At 31.9% G+C, this 17,385-nt stretch overlaps 1 protein-coding gene and 1 pseudogene across 1 annotated transcript; both read right to left on the reverse strand.

The window, feature by feature from the left end:
* Positions 1 to 250: 250 nt before the first annotated feature.
* On the reverse strand, positions 251 to 10,492 carry LOC128174949 (ankyrin-1-like; annotated as a pseudogene).
* Positions 10,493 to 15,797: 5,305 nt separating this feature from the next.
* Positions 15,798 to 16,948, reverse strand: LOC128173068 (uncharacterized). The gene has a single exon (XM_052838796.1). It carries the CDS (start codon positions 16,891 to 16,893, stop codon positions 15,907 to 15,909), a length of 987 nt encoding a protein of 328 aa, XP_052694756.1. The 5' UTR covers positions 16,894 to 16,948; the 3' UTR covers positions 15,798 to 15,906.
* Between the last annotated feature and the right edge of the window lie 437 nt (positions 16,949 to 17,385).

Genomic DNA, 17,385 nt, shown 5'->3' on the forward strand with positions numbered 1-17,385 from the left:
ATGTTTAAAGCTTTTAATAGACATTCTGTTATACTATTAAATCATAATGTTTGTGGATTATATATAATATTTTAACCATCGACTTTGCATTGCCCCAAGAATTTTTTCATACGTTTTGTATATTTGTGACAAATTTCACTTGTGCTAACGGATTAAGTTTGATTAAACAATATTAATTTTCTATGAGAAAATTGTCATCAGAATTTGGTATTAGATAAGACTGTTCAAACTGCAAGCATGCATACTGAATATTGAATGAAATTACATTTTTAACTTTACTCTTATTCCATCGCGTTGGTTTTGAAGTGACCGCGATATTGGCATTTGCAAAGTATTGAAAGTAAACACTTTTTCTTAATTAGATTATTTTTTTTCCCTTTTTTATATTTATTTATTAAATAAACATTCTTTTTTCCTTTACTTCCTATTTTCCATTTAAAAATCACAAACTAGCCTTAGCTAATTATTTGGCATCTACGTATCTAATCAATTATTAAGCATGCTATAGATTGAATTTATAATGGCAACTAATAAAACGTGGAAAGCATTCGATTCTGTATACAGGTGAACACAGGTAAGGTAAGCACTGTGTGTAATCATCTAGAACTATCAAAGTTGGCAACTGTAGCTTAATGGAGACTGCTTCAGTAAAACGATCAGTGTTAGTAACACTTAAGTTTATTTCAATAAAAAAAACCAGCCAATGTTCGTGGCACTAATGTTAACTCCAGAAAACCAGTCGTTGGTAGTGACATTTTATGTCAACTTCAGTAAACCAGCCGATATAAATAGTTAATCATCACGACATCTTTATAATTACATTTTTTTAGAGTTGTTCGACGTGTGTAACGCCACCAATTGTTCCATCCGTCAGAAATGTGAAGAAAGCGTTTACTCATAGAATGTATCCTCCAGATGTGTCCTGTTAGGTTAATAGAAACAACAGATACATATAAATATAAAACGTGATAAAATTATATGGTGATAAAACCTCTATATTATTGTAGATATAAATATCCATTTAATAAATATTCAAAAATAATATTGCATCAATGGAAGTATAGGTTTATTCATCTTTTATTAACAGCAACCTCATACCTGTTTTTGTTGGCTTGGCTAAATTCGAGAAATAATTTCAAGATCTGTCTTTAGAATAGAATTTAAAAACAATCCCTTGATTAAATACGTTTTCAAACGTCAACATTTAACAATAATTACAATGGAAAAACCGGATAGGGCTTACACGAATGGTAATTTGATTTTGTCAATATACAGATGCTGAAACAGTTAAAGTTGTTAATGATAAGGATACTGTCACTGTATGTGACACCAGTATATACCTGGTATGTCATTGAATATATATTGCAGAATGCCGTACAAATGTAGAGTAGACTTGAGTGTTAAAGATAATCTGGAAGCTATTGGTGTATACAGATGCATACACAGTGGATGTATTGACGGCTTCACACGGCTAGGCCAAAGACGCCTAATCTGTCAGCCTAAAGGTCAGTAAAACTATAGCATAGCGTGTGAAAAACCCGTTAGATATTTGACTAATTCCTGGGTGCAATCACTTAAAAGAAATGTGACGCAAATGCATTCCTCAAGCTTTGACACAACATTAAAAAAACCCAAAAAACAAGTAGATGTATAACGATCAAAATGTTGCTATAAGCAGATTATATGGAAGATAAGATATCATCTCCGGTATATAAGTATGTTCAAGTTATCGACCTACTAAATTCGAACATTAAGACCTCTTTTAAAGCTACAGGTTGGTTAAAATATTTGTTTTACATATCTACGTTCTTAAACACAAGTCCTTAGCAATATAAACGGATAACTATTGATGCAATTAAATATTTTACTTACAATTGTCGATCACATATTTTTGTATGATACTTAAACATACATAATCTTAGTTCATCATCCCACGAGGTGTGTCTAAAATTAAAACAATTTAAGGTGCATTTTCACCGGTAGATGTAGATTAATGGCATATTTCAATAAATATTTATCGGCAGTACCTCTCTGTTGTATTGTATACAGTAGGGAAATTTTTTTTTTTTAAATTTTTGTTTAACGTAATCTTGTGCAATGAATGTATATATTTGATTATAAATATGTCATGAAAAGATAATTAAAAGAAAAGAATTAGTAAAGTTCTGTGGGTCTAGACACTTTGGGGTTGGGGGATGGAGGGAGCACCTGTGATCACAAAGTAAATTTTAATTAATCTGAACGAATTTTACTTTATCCCTTATCCCTCACAATTAAAACTTATTAAAAAGATAAAACAATGTATATTTCATTAACTAGTGGACTCAAGTCACCAGATTGCTTTTTAGGAAATAATATACTACACATCATACTTTTAATTACTCAATTTATCATATGACGTTTTCGGAATTTTTTATACATTCACATAAGACAGGTGCAAAAATGATGCGTTCGCACTGGCATTAAGACCCGACACATCGTTAGTTGTGTTCAGGTTAACTACTTACAATCTAACACTCTTCTTTCCTTGATAGCATTTATAATTTGAAAAAACTAGAAATGAAACAAAAGTGATGAAAATATTTTTCTTCGTGTAAAAGAAAACACATCCAAAAATTATACACCTTGTTTTATTGACTAACACAATGTTAATACGAGAGAGAGAGAGAGAGAGAGAGAGAGAGAGAGAGAGAGAGAGAGAGAGAGAGAGAGAATATGAAAAATGAAATAAAAGAAACTACACTTAAAAAAACATCATTTGCATCATTTTTCAGATTTTGCTTAGGAAACGTATCTAAATAATATTAAATAGATGGGTTTTACATGACTTTGTGATAACATCAAACATGCATGTCGTCTCTACCAAGCTGGAACATTTGCAAGAAATATGACACATCACCACCAACTTTAAAAAACACCTTAAAAACTATAATAATTCAAAATTAATATGAATGTGTTGTCTTTATGAACTGCTTTTTGAATACACACTCCGTTGTCTAAAATCCATGCACAACACAATTCACTAAATCATACGCATGCATAATGATAACTAACATATTACACGTTGCAACAGAAAAGTTTGCGATGATTGGTAATTTTGTGTATGTATCAGTCTCTATTGTTTTGTCAGTAACTAGATATTCACTACCAGTGTATTGGCTATCATATGTTCTTTAAATTGTTATTCAACAATATTTGCTTGGGTAACGAATGAAGGTGACTAAATGCAGGTGTGTAGTGGTATATAGTATTTGTAAAATAAACAAATAGTTAATAATGTAATATGATAAACAAAAACACATACAAACTTAATTCAGTTAAGTTCTGTCTATCAGATATCAAAATACAAGTGTACTAATTATGATTTAAATTATCTCTTATAATGAGATTTTCAAGAAGTTGCAAATATTGCATTGGTTTGTATTAAATATGGATAAAAACATTGCATATACTAGTAAATCATTTATGCTTTCTATTGATTAAAGTTTTTGTTCTTTACAATGCAAGAATTTAAGGATGAAAGGAAATTAAATATAATTAAGAAATAAAGTACGAGTTTTCGTGAATGTTGCAAAATAACCTCCGAGGTCAAGAAATGTTGTTTTGAAATATAAAAGCCGAGGCGTTAGCCGATTCTTTTATATTTCAAACAACTTTTCGAGACCGAGGAAGTTATCCTTCAACATTCACGAAAACAAGAACTTTATTTCTATTCTACTAAGTTAACAGCCCAGTATTTCTACAGATCGTTTCTCCTATAGAGAGACGATCTAGGTCATTTTGACGGCTGTTCCGTGTAACCCCAACGGTTTTGTTATAGTAATGTTTACATGTGTAACGATCAAAGGAATCACATGCAGACGACAGACTTTTTCTTAGCATTTTAATATTCATCACTTATTTATAAAATATCTTTGAATCACATTCCTAATATTTTAAGGGCAATTTAATACGATTATTACGTACTAGTCTACCACACGTTATATATTTTATGTAAAAACACGCAGTGAAAATGTGCTAGGGAGGTCCTAGGAACAGCCGCATCGATCTCTTAAAAATAAAGATTTGAGGCAATACTCATTGTTTTGACTGGAACTAACACCTGAAATTGACATGGTTTTAAAACTGTTCACGGTTTGAAGTTGTACTTCCATGATCAGTGCGAGACAAATAGGTATTTCTGATCTGATAATTTACTGATGAAGTTCGTGGTATACTGGAGAATATTGTCCGCGGCATCTCTTTGAACTCGACAATAACTGAAGTAGAATCACTACTTTCGCAAGGGATTCTTGCAGTACTCTTGGATCCGCTTTTACCTAGTAGCAGATCCACAATTCGGTCATGCCCATTTTGATGAGCTATATAAAGAGGATTAGTTCCCTTTTCCTGATTTTCATTAAATTCTGCCCCGTTACTCAGTAAAAGTTGCACAATGGAAAATAACCCATTTTGACAAGCTATATAGATAGGACTTATTCCTTTTTTTTGACGCTCATTAACGTCTGCTCCTTTGCTCAGTAAGATTTGTACAATAGAATAATGTCCATTTTGACAAGCTGTATAGATGGGACTGAATTCATTGTTATGTGAATTCACATCTGCCCCATGATTCAATAAATTGTCCACAATGTCATAATGTCCATTTTGACAAGCAATATATAGGGGGGTTACATTTGAATTTTCGCACAGATTGGGGTCAGCTCCAAAAGATAGAAGAATACGTGCAGTTTCATTATGCCCGTTTTGACAAGCTATAAAAAGAGGGCTGGCTCCTTTTCCATTGCATAAATTGATGTCTGCTTTATTACTCAGTAAGATTTGCACAACACTTGAGTGTCCATTTTGACACGCTATGAAGAGAGGACTGACTCCATTTGTTTTGCATACATTAATGTCGGCATCATTTCCCAGTAAAAGTTGTACAGTACATTCATGTCCTTTTTCACAGGCGATGTAGAGAGGTCTTGCTCCTGATTTAATACGTTGATTTATTTTAGCTTCATGGCTCAATAAAATGCTAACAATAGTTTCATGCCCTTCACGACAGGCTATATAGAAAGGACTAGCTCCACCCTCTTCTTCACATAGATTTATGTCAGCTCCATTTGAAAGTAATAGTTTTACAATTTTTTCATGTCCATTTTGGCATGCTATATATAAAGGACTTACACTGTCTTTCGTACACAGGTTTACGTTTGCACCATTGTTAAGTAATAGTATTACAGTGTTATAATACCCTTTCTGACAGGCTATAAATACGGGACTCACTTCGTTTTTGCTGCAAATATTAATGTCTGCTTGATTACGGAGTAATATTTCCACTGTACTATTACTTCCATTTTGACAAGCAACATAGAGTGGGCTAACTCCGTTCTCCATGCACAATTTTTTATCTGCACCACGTTCAAGTAAAAGTTCTACAATGCTAGCGTGTCCTTCAAAGCAAGCTATTAGGAGAGCAGTGGCCCCGTCGTTCATCTGAAAGTTTATGTTTGCACCATTGTCTAACAAAAACCGGGCTGTATTTTTGTGACCATTTTGACAGGCCAACTGGAGAGGACTCATCCCATTTCCTGCACATAGATTGATGTCTGCTCCAACGCTATGCAAAATATGTAAAATGCTATCATTTCCAGTTTGACAAGCTGTATAAAGTGAATTGACCTCTTCGTCTTTATCAGAGCATACATCGACGGTATTATTTAGTATAGACTGTGTAGTGCAGTCGAGTGGCATTTGATGAGAGGAAGTCGATTTTTATGGTCCCGCTTTTTCAGATACGTTTACTGGATTCTTAAGATTTGATTTGGCATTTTCTTTAGAACAAGTTGAAATATTGGTCGGAACAAACCAACTTCTGTCCCGCTTCCATTGATTAACTATCACTTTTTCAAGCAATGGTTCTGTAAAAAATGATATACATTAATTAATAAATAAGGGAGGCTTTATCAGTCTCATCACGATACTAAACTCAGGGACTAATAAATATTAAATGCTGGGTGAAGGTATTCAAGCTTATATAAAATTACGCTTGCATTCGCTTTGCTTATAGATGACTACCTACAAAAGGAGCGTGTTTACCGTACGACATAGTCAAGCTTTGAGCAGTAGTTTTAGGAAAGAATTAAGCAATTCTTTGAATATTATGAAAGATCGCTTTACGACCTAAAAAAGTACTTATAGACAGCTGAATGATCGCTACATATACGCGCTCAACGTTCACACAGACTGTGCTCACCGTTCGTTCAGAGTGCGTTCACCGTTCACGCACCGTTCAAGTGAGAATGTAAACTATATCAGAGGTGTAAATACTTAAATACTAGGAATTTTATAACTTTCCAATTGTACTTACTGCATGCTGTTAATCGACGTGTTGTTTCTTCTGGCAAAGAATCTGTACAACCTCTAGATGATGTATTAACAACAGTTGTCGGAAACATTCCTTGCTTTTGAAGCTTTGCTATTACCATCTCAGAAACGTTTTTTGTAATGGTTTGCATCATTTGTTGGTGGCCACCAGTTCCATTAGTATTTGCCGTGTTCGCAAGATTCTTTTTATTGCCATTCGATGTCTGGTTTACTTTTGTTGTATGACACCCTAGTAATACTGTAAAATACATTTACAAATTGAGATTACAATGCATCAAATTACATAAAGAGGACATTTGATTGCATATTTCTTTTTATGTCATAGAAAAAATAATTTGAAAAGTTTGGATTTCTTTTTTATTATTATTATTTCACTACTTAAGAAACAGGAAATCGTCGGTTTTGTTTATCCTAAATAGCTAAAAATTGTGTATAAATTTGGATTTTATTAGAAAGGATATATACAACATTTTTGATAAAAAAAAATCCTGAAATTGTTAGGTTTTGTTTAAGATTTGCTTCTCTTAAACTGTTGAGAGAGTCTTTGAAGACAAATATGAAAACGTTTTCATATCTATCCTTAGAAACTCTTAAACTTTTAATAAATAGTGTTTCATTGAATGGTATGGATGTTATCATAGCTTGTTACGTTTTGTTTAAATAAACTTCAGCATGTACAGGTGACTCTTAATTGCTCCATTGGGCATTGGAAATACTTTGAGAGATCAAGAATTCAAGTTTTTAAGAATTTGCAATTTTCCTTATTGTTTTTTTAATCATACTTCAAATATAAATCCAAATACAAATCGATAAATGCGGTATGTTGCTATCATACCTCTTTCAGTCGATTCATTATCAATGTTTTCAATTTCTTCCACATCAAGTTCTAAGCTTCCTGGATCATTATGATTATGCCCATTTATGAGTGGATTTCTCTCTGGTTGTGTCAGCAACTCTACATCAGGGACTTGTTGTTTGAGGGCTGTTGATAGTGAATGAAGATGATTTCAAAAACCTCAGTATTTAAATTAACGCTCTTTTTTGTGGTGTTTATTTATTTTGTTTTTCATTAAAAAAAAAAATTATTCACTAACTACAAATTCAAATTTGCAGTAGTTTTTTTTTTAATTAAAACTTATTTTTAATATAATTGTAGAAAATGGGAATATGTCTGGCATTAAAAATAAAAACAAACAAAGAACTTACTTTCTTTAAGATGATAGATGCAGAACAAAAAGAGAATCGCAGCAAGAATGTGAAATACATCAAAAGCTTCAGTGGAAATCCGATCATTTACATCATTGATGGAATCACTTCTTATTTGCGAGTGGCTATTTGTTGGTTGAAAATATGACGAGCATGATGGCTGCACCTTCTCTGTTGGTACATTTGTAAGATATTGGTGTTCAGATTTAAATGGTGTACCGTAAACCGGATGTGCTGTTACGTCCTTCAAAATTTGTTGACTACCAGTGGTGGATTGCGAACTACAATTATTAGATGAATCGCTTATCGAACGAACAAAATGAACTTACTTCCACACACACAAACAAATTTACATTAAAGGAAGTGAACATGAAAAAAATAATTGTTGCTTAATAAATTATAAAAGCCTTTTGAAACTTAAAAATGAGGTCTGTTACCTATTTGTTTATTTCTATCAAGAGATTTTATCAATTTAACACTCAGTGAAAGGTTTATGGAGGTAATCCATTATTCCCCAGCATGCATCTGTTCTCTGACGTAGATAAGCCACATTGCTGCTGGTGACTGGGTCAATGTTTGAACTAGGCCAGTGTTATGTACAGAGTTGATAAAAGTTACGAAGAAAAAATATGCCTTGATGTGAAAAAAAAATTTGTGTACTGTCATGAGAATACAAGGATTTAGTACATTTCTATAAATGAACCTCAGATAACTATTTATGATTTGTACAAAAAATGAATATAGATAAATTAATTTGTGAAATATAAGACCATCCCATTCCAGATGTTTGTACGGAGATGCATGTGGCAGTCAGTGTTTACATAAACAAAATGCTGTTTTTAGATTTCAATTTAAATTAATATAAAATTGTAATTCTATTTTCCATGTGGGGTTTCTTTTCGTTACCTTTTATTTAAATGCCCTGGACATTTTTCTGATTTGTTTTTTTTTATACATAAGATCTTGATGATATGTACGCCGGTTCTGTTTATGCTGTCAGAAGAATAACAGGACTAAGACACTTTTTAAAAGTCAGGATGCTGTGCAATGCACCTTGTGTGCTCATTTATGTAGCACACATAATGTTCAAACTCATAAACAAGAAATTCCCGAGTGCAAGAAAAAATAGGTCACAATAACACTGATCCACGGACATTCCATTCTAGTTACATGTCACATTAACTGCTGGTTAGCTGCAATAATGTAGCCCTCTCCGTTTTTTTATTTCTGATGTTTACTGGAGAGGGCTACAATTCCACAGGATCTTCGTAATGGTGCAAAATTAATTTTTTAATGCGGCTGACTTCGGTCTAAAAAGATCGATTTTATATTTGACTTCCTTTAGATAAAATAATTTTTTAATTGAGGTTGAACAAATTAACCGTATACAAACCAAAACCAAATAAAACACCTCAGCATGTTTACCAGTCGTCTTTTTCAGCAGCCATGACAGTTCTCGCGTGATTTTATGGGATGTACGCTTGGAGTTTTGATGGGCTTGATAACGTGAATGTCAGTGTAAATAATCGATCTTACTTCGTTATATCACTAAAACATCATTTAAGGAAATGGTATATAATAGAAAATTCATATTTACCGCGTTAATTATGTTTAAAATAGGGGAATTCCTATATTCAGTTCAAGATCCGCTCCTGAATTCTCATTGGCTGTCCAAAACTAAAACCGGTCAAGGTCGGTAAACATGGCGGACAAATTCAACTTTCGTTGTTGACATACACGAAAAATAACCGATATATGGACTATACTTGATATTTTTGGATTAATTTATTCCATAGACATCTACAACGTTAGAGTTCAGGTAAGAAATGCAAATGTTATTGTCATTTATAAACAATTTGAGACGAAATCGTTGCGGGAGTGAATCACTCCCGCACTTGCACCATTACGGAGATCCTATGGAGTTGTAGCCCTCTCCCATAAAAAAAAAAAATCGGGAGAGGGCTACATTATTGCAGCTAACTGCTGGTGGGAATGCATCATTCTGAGATCCAAAATCTTCCTCCATAAACACTGTTTAAAATGACAACTCTTTACATTCCTTTCAAGTTTCCATTCACATTTTGATGATGGCATTTTATCCCTGTTACTACACGTGTGTAAAATTGCAATGTGTCTCACTGACGGCAGCATCAGTGCTGTCCTCTCTTAGATGCTTAGAGATAACCCAGCAGGGAGGTAATGATTTTAACAATATGGCAGCGCTCATTGATTGCAAGAATTAGTTATTCTAAGTGGTATATCTTTTTACTGAGGAAAGCTCTGTCTAAACGGTTTTCAGATATCATTATACACATCAAACAGACAAATTTGAGCCCTTGATAATTTTTTCATGTTCACTTCCTTTAAACGGAGTTGTATTTTTATCACAAAACAAATCACATAGAGCCTTACATTATGCATGTTGATTGCTCAGGAATACAAGTATTTTCGTACAATGGACATTTCATGTCTGTAAGAAGTAAAACAATACCGAAGTCGATTGTTTAAGTTACTTATGACAGTTTTAAGGTAAGGTTCACGTCTTGCACATTAAAATATTCTTATTTTGCATATCATATTTTTACCGTTACAAAGATATTTGAAAAAAATGAATGAATGAATGTTATGTTTATAAGATATTATAGTTTTAAGCAAAATACCGGTATATATTTACTTATCATTTACTTCACCATTTTTCAGTATCATTTCACACTGCTGTATGAAAGTTTTACTCGTATTTTTTAATATTACACTTCTTATGTTGGTGAAATTTTAAACAAAATATGTCAAGTTTTGATTAAAGTTAGCATCCCTTACCATTGCTTGTTGTACAGTTGACCGAGGAACACTCATTCAAGCATGTGTCATTTCTCAAACATACTGGTAAATTTTCAAGAGAGTTGTAACTATCCATACGGTTCTGTAAGAATATGATAATCATCCTATAAAAATATGTATAATAAAGAACTTTTACAGTGTATTGCTTTAATTAAACATGGAATGTTGGGGGGTTTTTTTATCGTCGGTCCTACGTTATACGAGGTTCAATTTGTCTGCGCGGTCTGGTGTGTATTAGGAATAACATCTTTTATGCTTCCATATATGTTAATTTAAATGTTTATTTCAATGTATGAAATTGTTTAACGTGATGGTCGTTTACAAACTTTAGTTAACAAAACAATATTTATGTTTTTTTGGTTGATTTATATGTACTTTCATGTATATTATATTGTTGGTTTTTTTTTTGTTATTTTTTATTTTATTTTTTTTTTTTGTTGTTGCTTTTTTTCATTTTGTGTACTCTTGTACTTTGAACCGACAAGCCTTGAAAAATATCAGTAGATATATTAGTGTTTATATGGTTTAAACGTCTACCATATAAAGAATTTTTTTTGTTTAATTTCATTTTAACCACTGTTATTACGGATATCGTCTGTCCTTAAGGATAAAAGGTCGTGCAGGTAAAACGTATTCCGTGCGTTATCTTTGTGTGAAAATTTATCCGCACAGCCTTAATATTATAGGTCAGGCGACAACCAAAAATAAGCATTCAATGCTTATAATTATATACGTATTGATTTTTATTTGTATTGTTTAACGTCGCTTTAAATCCATTATATTCGCTTTTAATTAGGAATATAAATGCAAAAAAGGACATCCATTCCGCGGTTAAAAATGAAGTGCAAAAACATTCCTAAAATAGATTGTTTATGATTGAATACATATGATTTAACAATTATTTTTGTCATGTTTCAATGATAGGTTTATAAATAAAGTTGCATGCTTTATTTCGAATGTCAAAAAATTTAGCAAAGCAATTACTTGACCTTTCTCCGTCGAGATTATACACATTATCGATTTATGAATGTGGTCGTTTGTAATTTGTAAATAGAAAAATGTAGTACATTTGCAGTGCAATAAATCATATATGTATGTATTCGGTACATGTAGGACGTCGATAAACATCACCCCGTTTCCCCAGATGCATTCACAATAATTTTTTTATAAGGTAAAATATCTATGCTTGTGCATCCAGTAATAACTAGATTGTGTGGAAACTCAAAAACAGATACTATCATAATACAAATTTATTATTTATTAATTTATTAAAATTATTTAAATTATAATTACACCAACAGGGAATGTTCTGCTTTATTTAATAAGAAGACGATTCGTAGAAACTGACAGGGCTACAATTTACACAATCTAGATCTAACCACTTTATCAATAGGTCGAAACCCCTATAAACCAAAAAAAAAAAAATAACGGACTGCACAAACTATTCATGGAGATATCAGTCTCAAATCCCCATTGCAACAATTTGTCTATTTCATTAATCTTATTTACATTATTTAGTTACCTTCACTTACTTTTTAAGATCATTCAATAAATAACATACAAAATATAAGCAAAAATATTTTCTCTACTAGTTCATGCGGGTAATAACGGTTGCGATCATTGCAAAATATTTTTTATAACCTACTCTACATGGTTATAACATATAAAAAAAAATACAGGATCAGGAAAACAAACCTTTACAGCTTCACACTATGATGCAGTTTTGAAAAACATATACAAATTTATTTGTATATTATTTATTAGATAATATGTTATGACACATTTAAGTTTAAATTTCTCTACAAGATGAGCAATGAAAAAAAAACCCAGTAAACTTCAAAAACAGCATACTCATAGATACGATTGTAACTAAGAAGTACATTTGATACTCACAAATTCATATGTAAGGAATAGGAACATAAGTATCCCAAATGAAACTAGAAGGAGGAACCCCTGAAATACCATATTTCAATTCATGGACAACACTGCCCGATAACAACAGAAAAATGACATACTTTTATTCACAGCAAAGTTTAAATGTTACACGTCTAAATTTAACGCAAACCTCAGAAACTTTACCACCAGAGTTTAATCGTAAATATTTCAATACATCAAAGTGTATTAATAGCATCGTTGGAAATTTTGAAGTTTAATTTAAGACGTAACCTTCAATATTTCATTCATAAAAAGGTGGATAAACCAAGTAGAATAACATGTATAAGGGTTGACTGATTTTATGTCTCCAATTTAAACACGAGGTACAGTGCATCCGCCCTTCACGGTTGACTATTCTTCTGCTATTTTTAACAAAACACCCATAACATAAAAGTGCGTAAAATTGAAACCGATGCAAACCACTTTGAAAAACACAAAATTACCCGAAATTGTTTTAACCAAATTAGGTTTTACAGTACGGAAAATCAATTAATATTCCTTTATTTGGACTCTTTTTCTACTATCAATGAGGATCAATCTGGTTTTATAGTTTCAGTCATCAAATAGCTAAATTAAATTCAATATGATAGACACTTGTTTGTCTGCATTAAATATCAAAGAGGTTTAAATATGCATTTTTTGTGTGAAAGAAGTCGCGTAAAAACCATTTTGGTACATTTATTTATTGAAATAGAATGTTCACTTTGTAAAGCATTATCTGCTTTTAGTTAAGGTGGCATTGACAGACACACCGGTTTAAGTTGGTTTGAGTAACGATGAAATCATTCAAGTTTCCACGGGTCGCCGATTTTCTATCTGTATAGCTGTTCATTTTCCCCTTGACAGAACGACCAACATCTGTATAATATTTGTGTTCAATGTTCAAGTTTGCATCACATTAAATTCGTGCCTGATTTTATTTGATGCAACATATAATCAAATATATCAGATGATAATTTGTTTACAGCTAACGTTGAATTATTCGACCTTTATCTCTAGATAAGTTTCTAAGTTTCTTTGATGTCGTTGTTTAACTTTAAAGCTTTAACAATCGATGTGAAATTTATTTTTAAAGTAATGTATGCAATTCCTCAACAAATAATAAAACAGCCTGTCAAAAAGTAAAATGTGTAAATATTCATAATGATAGCATCACTTTCCATATACGATATCAAAATACAATAATTATTTCGACGAAATCATTAATAGAGAGGTGTTTTGCGCATTCAAATGTTAATATGTTAATATTTAAATAAGAATAATATGCATAGAGACTGCATAGAGACTGGTTTTTTTCACATTTACACTTCCTTTGCCAGAGCGAAGTTAAAAAAGATTAAGTGACACTTAGGTTGTAAAAATGCATTTAATTCATGATTAACTTTGAAAAAAAATATTTACATACATGTATCAGATGCTCATATTAATTCTGATAAATAATTTTGTACAAATATCCATAATTACATTTTTACTCTGAAGATATTTATATAAAATCATGTTTACAGAGTGACAACAATATAAGATATTGACAATAAGATATGAATTGCAATCCAAACCGTCCCTCAGCTATATGCAATGACAATGTTGGCTTGGTACAAATTATCAAATCCACAATGTTGAGATAGTGTATGGTTAATTTGGTTTGACTGTGTTAATTGTCTTAGTCCTATATCTGTAATGATTAGTTTACTTTTTGTCAAAAAAGCCGTAGAATGATATTCGTTTTAGATTGGATTTACCAAGGGGAATACCTTGCTTTTTTGTGAATCGCTGATTAAAAAGTTCAAATTCCATTGCCGACATTCTTCAAATAACGACAGTATTGTATTATAAATGTCGTTCCTGTGATATCGCGGACAAAATGGGTTTTCACCAAACAAAATATGTTGATGTACTGGTTGGGTACATATATTCATATATCTGATATACCTAGATCATTTGAAAAATGTTGAAAAACTTACATCTCAAATATAATACGTTAATGTGATCTTAATCACCAAAATATGGATCATATTGTGACACGTTAAGAAAAGCATCGTGAATTACCCATCTGTGAGAGTCAAAATGATGTCTTGATATGATGATAACGTGTATGTCTGATTGTCATTTGGGAATTTTATTCAGCGAGAGACTGTTTCGGAATAAATTTGACACTGCAAATTATTACATAATGGTTTGTAATGTAATATGACTTATCAGATGTAATTCTTTTTAAGCAATTTGATATATTGATTAGCCGCATATAAAGGTCCAGAAGGCTATCGCTTTAGCAGAAGGAATTCAGTGCAGAAGCGAACAAGGAAGTTTAAATGCCTGCAAGAGTACATTTTAAAAGTGTGTTTATATATTACAAGTAATATATCAAAATACAACCTGAACGCCTTACTTTCATACATGTGTCTTAATTACAATGAATAAACGTGGTTTGGGGTGTTTTCGCAATAATGAGGGTGCCTCTTGAAAATGAGTTCACTGTAATTTTGATTAACTTATTGAAATATATTGATTCAACATCCTTGCCATAATTTGCAATTTTTACAAAAATTAAAATAAATGGGTTTTTTTAATTAATACACTGGCTCGTGTAAAGGGTAGTATAAAGATTACATGAAATAAACAATTTATTAACTTTGTAAAAAAAACAAAAAAAAGGCTTGAGGTTACATTTAGAAAGCACTGATAGACATAATATTTTATGTACACTATGCAAATATCATGTAATAAAAGAACATAGAATGAATGCGCTAGTGTTAGAGTCCATCAGAGTGTTTTTTTTTTATCTGCAGCTAATAATTTATGAAGTCTCAAGTCTACCAACTTTTAAAACTAATAATTTACTAATTGTAAATTAAATGGGTGGACCCCTTACTTTTTATATTCTTTGCTGGAGTTTATTGTTCAGTGCCTGTATGCTTGGATTAACTTCAGTAATTACATTCTGTTACATGAATCGTGGTATCCTGTTACATTCGTTAAAATAACAATTCATGTTTATCACATAGATTGATATCTAGTCAATAGTATGCAACTTTAAAAAAGCCTATTAGTGGTGTGGTCTAAAATAATAATACATAACAGGCGATTGACAGCAAAAAGGTTCTACATGTATCCGTGATTTTTTTTTTAAATTTTAATTACTGCATAAAGATGTAATTTCAAAAGTATCAATCCGCACTATATATTAAAACAACTGTAATATAAAGTAAAATTACACTGGAACAAAGAGTTCTTTTCGATCAAAAAAGAAACAAGACTTAAATTAGCAACAACATATCAAAGAGCATCCAAGCTCATATTTGGTATGCTGATATAAAGACATTTATATTTTCCATAGATCAGTTTGACAGATCGAAGCATTCATTTATATACAACAGTATATAAGAAACGTAATTTTTCAAGCGACGTTTCAAGGTACAAAATAAACAAAAACAACGGTTAAGAGCAATTCGTGTTTTCTGGTGTTAATGATAAATGGATGCAAGTTAAGTCAGTTTGTCCGTGATGTAGTGTAGTTGACTACCCATCGTTTGCATAACACTGATAGAAACAGTATTTTTACAAATCTATTACAGTTTGGTCTAAATTTGTTCGACAACTATTCGCTATGTCCCGTGTCGTACGCAAGACTTCAAGATAAATATTCAGATCCTGGACCCTTATGTATAGCAATCCGGTATACGCCTTAAGAGAGGCGGGTAAATAAACACATTTTATGATATGTAGGGTTGTTGGATTCACACACCATTTCCATGCACAATTGAAATCGCTACATGAAAAAAATAATCGGAAACGTTCCCGAAATGCCGACAACGTCCGAAAACGTTTACTTCTAGGCTTGGAGAACAACATATAGTTTTCAGAATTTGGATCAAACATACGATTTTGCAAAACACATTTCGATGCCACCGTAAAATTCCGAACCATGCTGGTGTGTATTTTCACACAAACTTTGACGTCAAAGTGAACGATTCTTCCATCATTTTGATCTCCCTCAGACAGGTCTTCAAAAAAAGACACATCTTCATAATGATACAAAGAAGAGGTCAGAGGTTGCATTGTTCCATCTAAAGATGTTAATAACTCTACTTTCTGTCTCCTTATATCTTGAATAATTTCTTTACATGATGTAGTAGAATTAAAAAATCCACCGTGGCAAAAACAGCATAAAAGAAAAATACAAGCCAAAAATTCAATAACTATGACCTCGAACAAATATCTCTGAGAGGGCAAGTTAGTGGTTATCGACATGATCAATGAAACTAGTAAAAAAGGAACAGTAAGATAACCTGCAACATATTTACATATCACACACAGTGCATTCCAATGTTCTTCAGCGGAGATAGAAACTGTGTATATTCCATCGCTGTATTTACAATCGCACGTGGGCTTTTTTACTTTATTTGTACATGTTTTAGAATAAAACACAAGAAGCGTGTATGCTGGAAAAAATACACATAGTAAAATCCATTGAAAGGGGATGAAATTGTCATTATTATCGACATTAGTTCCATCTGATAAACTCTCATCTGGATTATAGTCCATTTTCTAGTTTATAGTCCGTAACAAGAGATAACATTTACATTCTTCCTACAAACACAATGAAAAGAAAACACTAATTCACAAGGTGATGGCAAATTATTTCTTATACTTAGTAAAATGTCCACTTGTGCGGCAAGAGTTAACTTAAAGTGTCTTGTCCTATTTAAATCGTAAACTGCTCAGATTTTAAACCAATCAGATATGAGATGTACGAGTGGTGCATATTTCGGTTTAAAACTTATTGTTGTAAATTATCCTCTTAACAACAAACTTTATGATTGTGTTTTTTTTAAATGTCAGTGTAATTGCGGTGCTTTATTTTGCTACTGTGCCTTACCAGTAGGAGATTATTATGTATACGCAGTCACAAATTTCGTCGTATCAGATGGCATTCCTTCAATGAAATTTGATATGGTATGACGTTAGCTGTACAATGTGTGATTAAAACAAGGAAGTTTAATCACTTCTGAGACTTCTGCATGAATTATCAGTGAA

The sequence above is a fragment of the Crassostrea angulata genome, chromosome 2 (assembly GCF_025612915.1).
Source record: "Crassostrea angulata isolate pt1a10 chromosome 2, ASM2561291v2, whole genome shotgun sequence".
Lineage (NCBI taxonomy): Eukaryota > Metazoa > Mollusca > Bivalvia > Ostreida > Ostreidae > Magallana > Magallana angulata.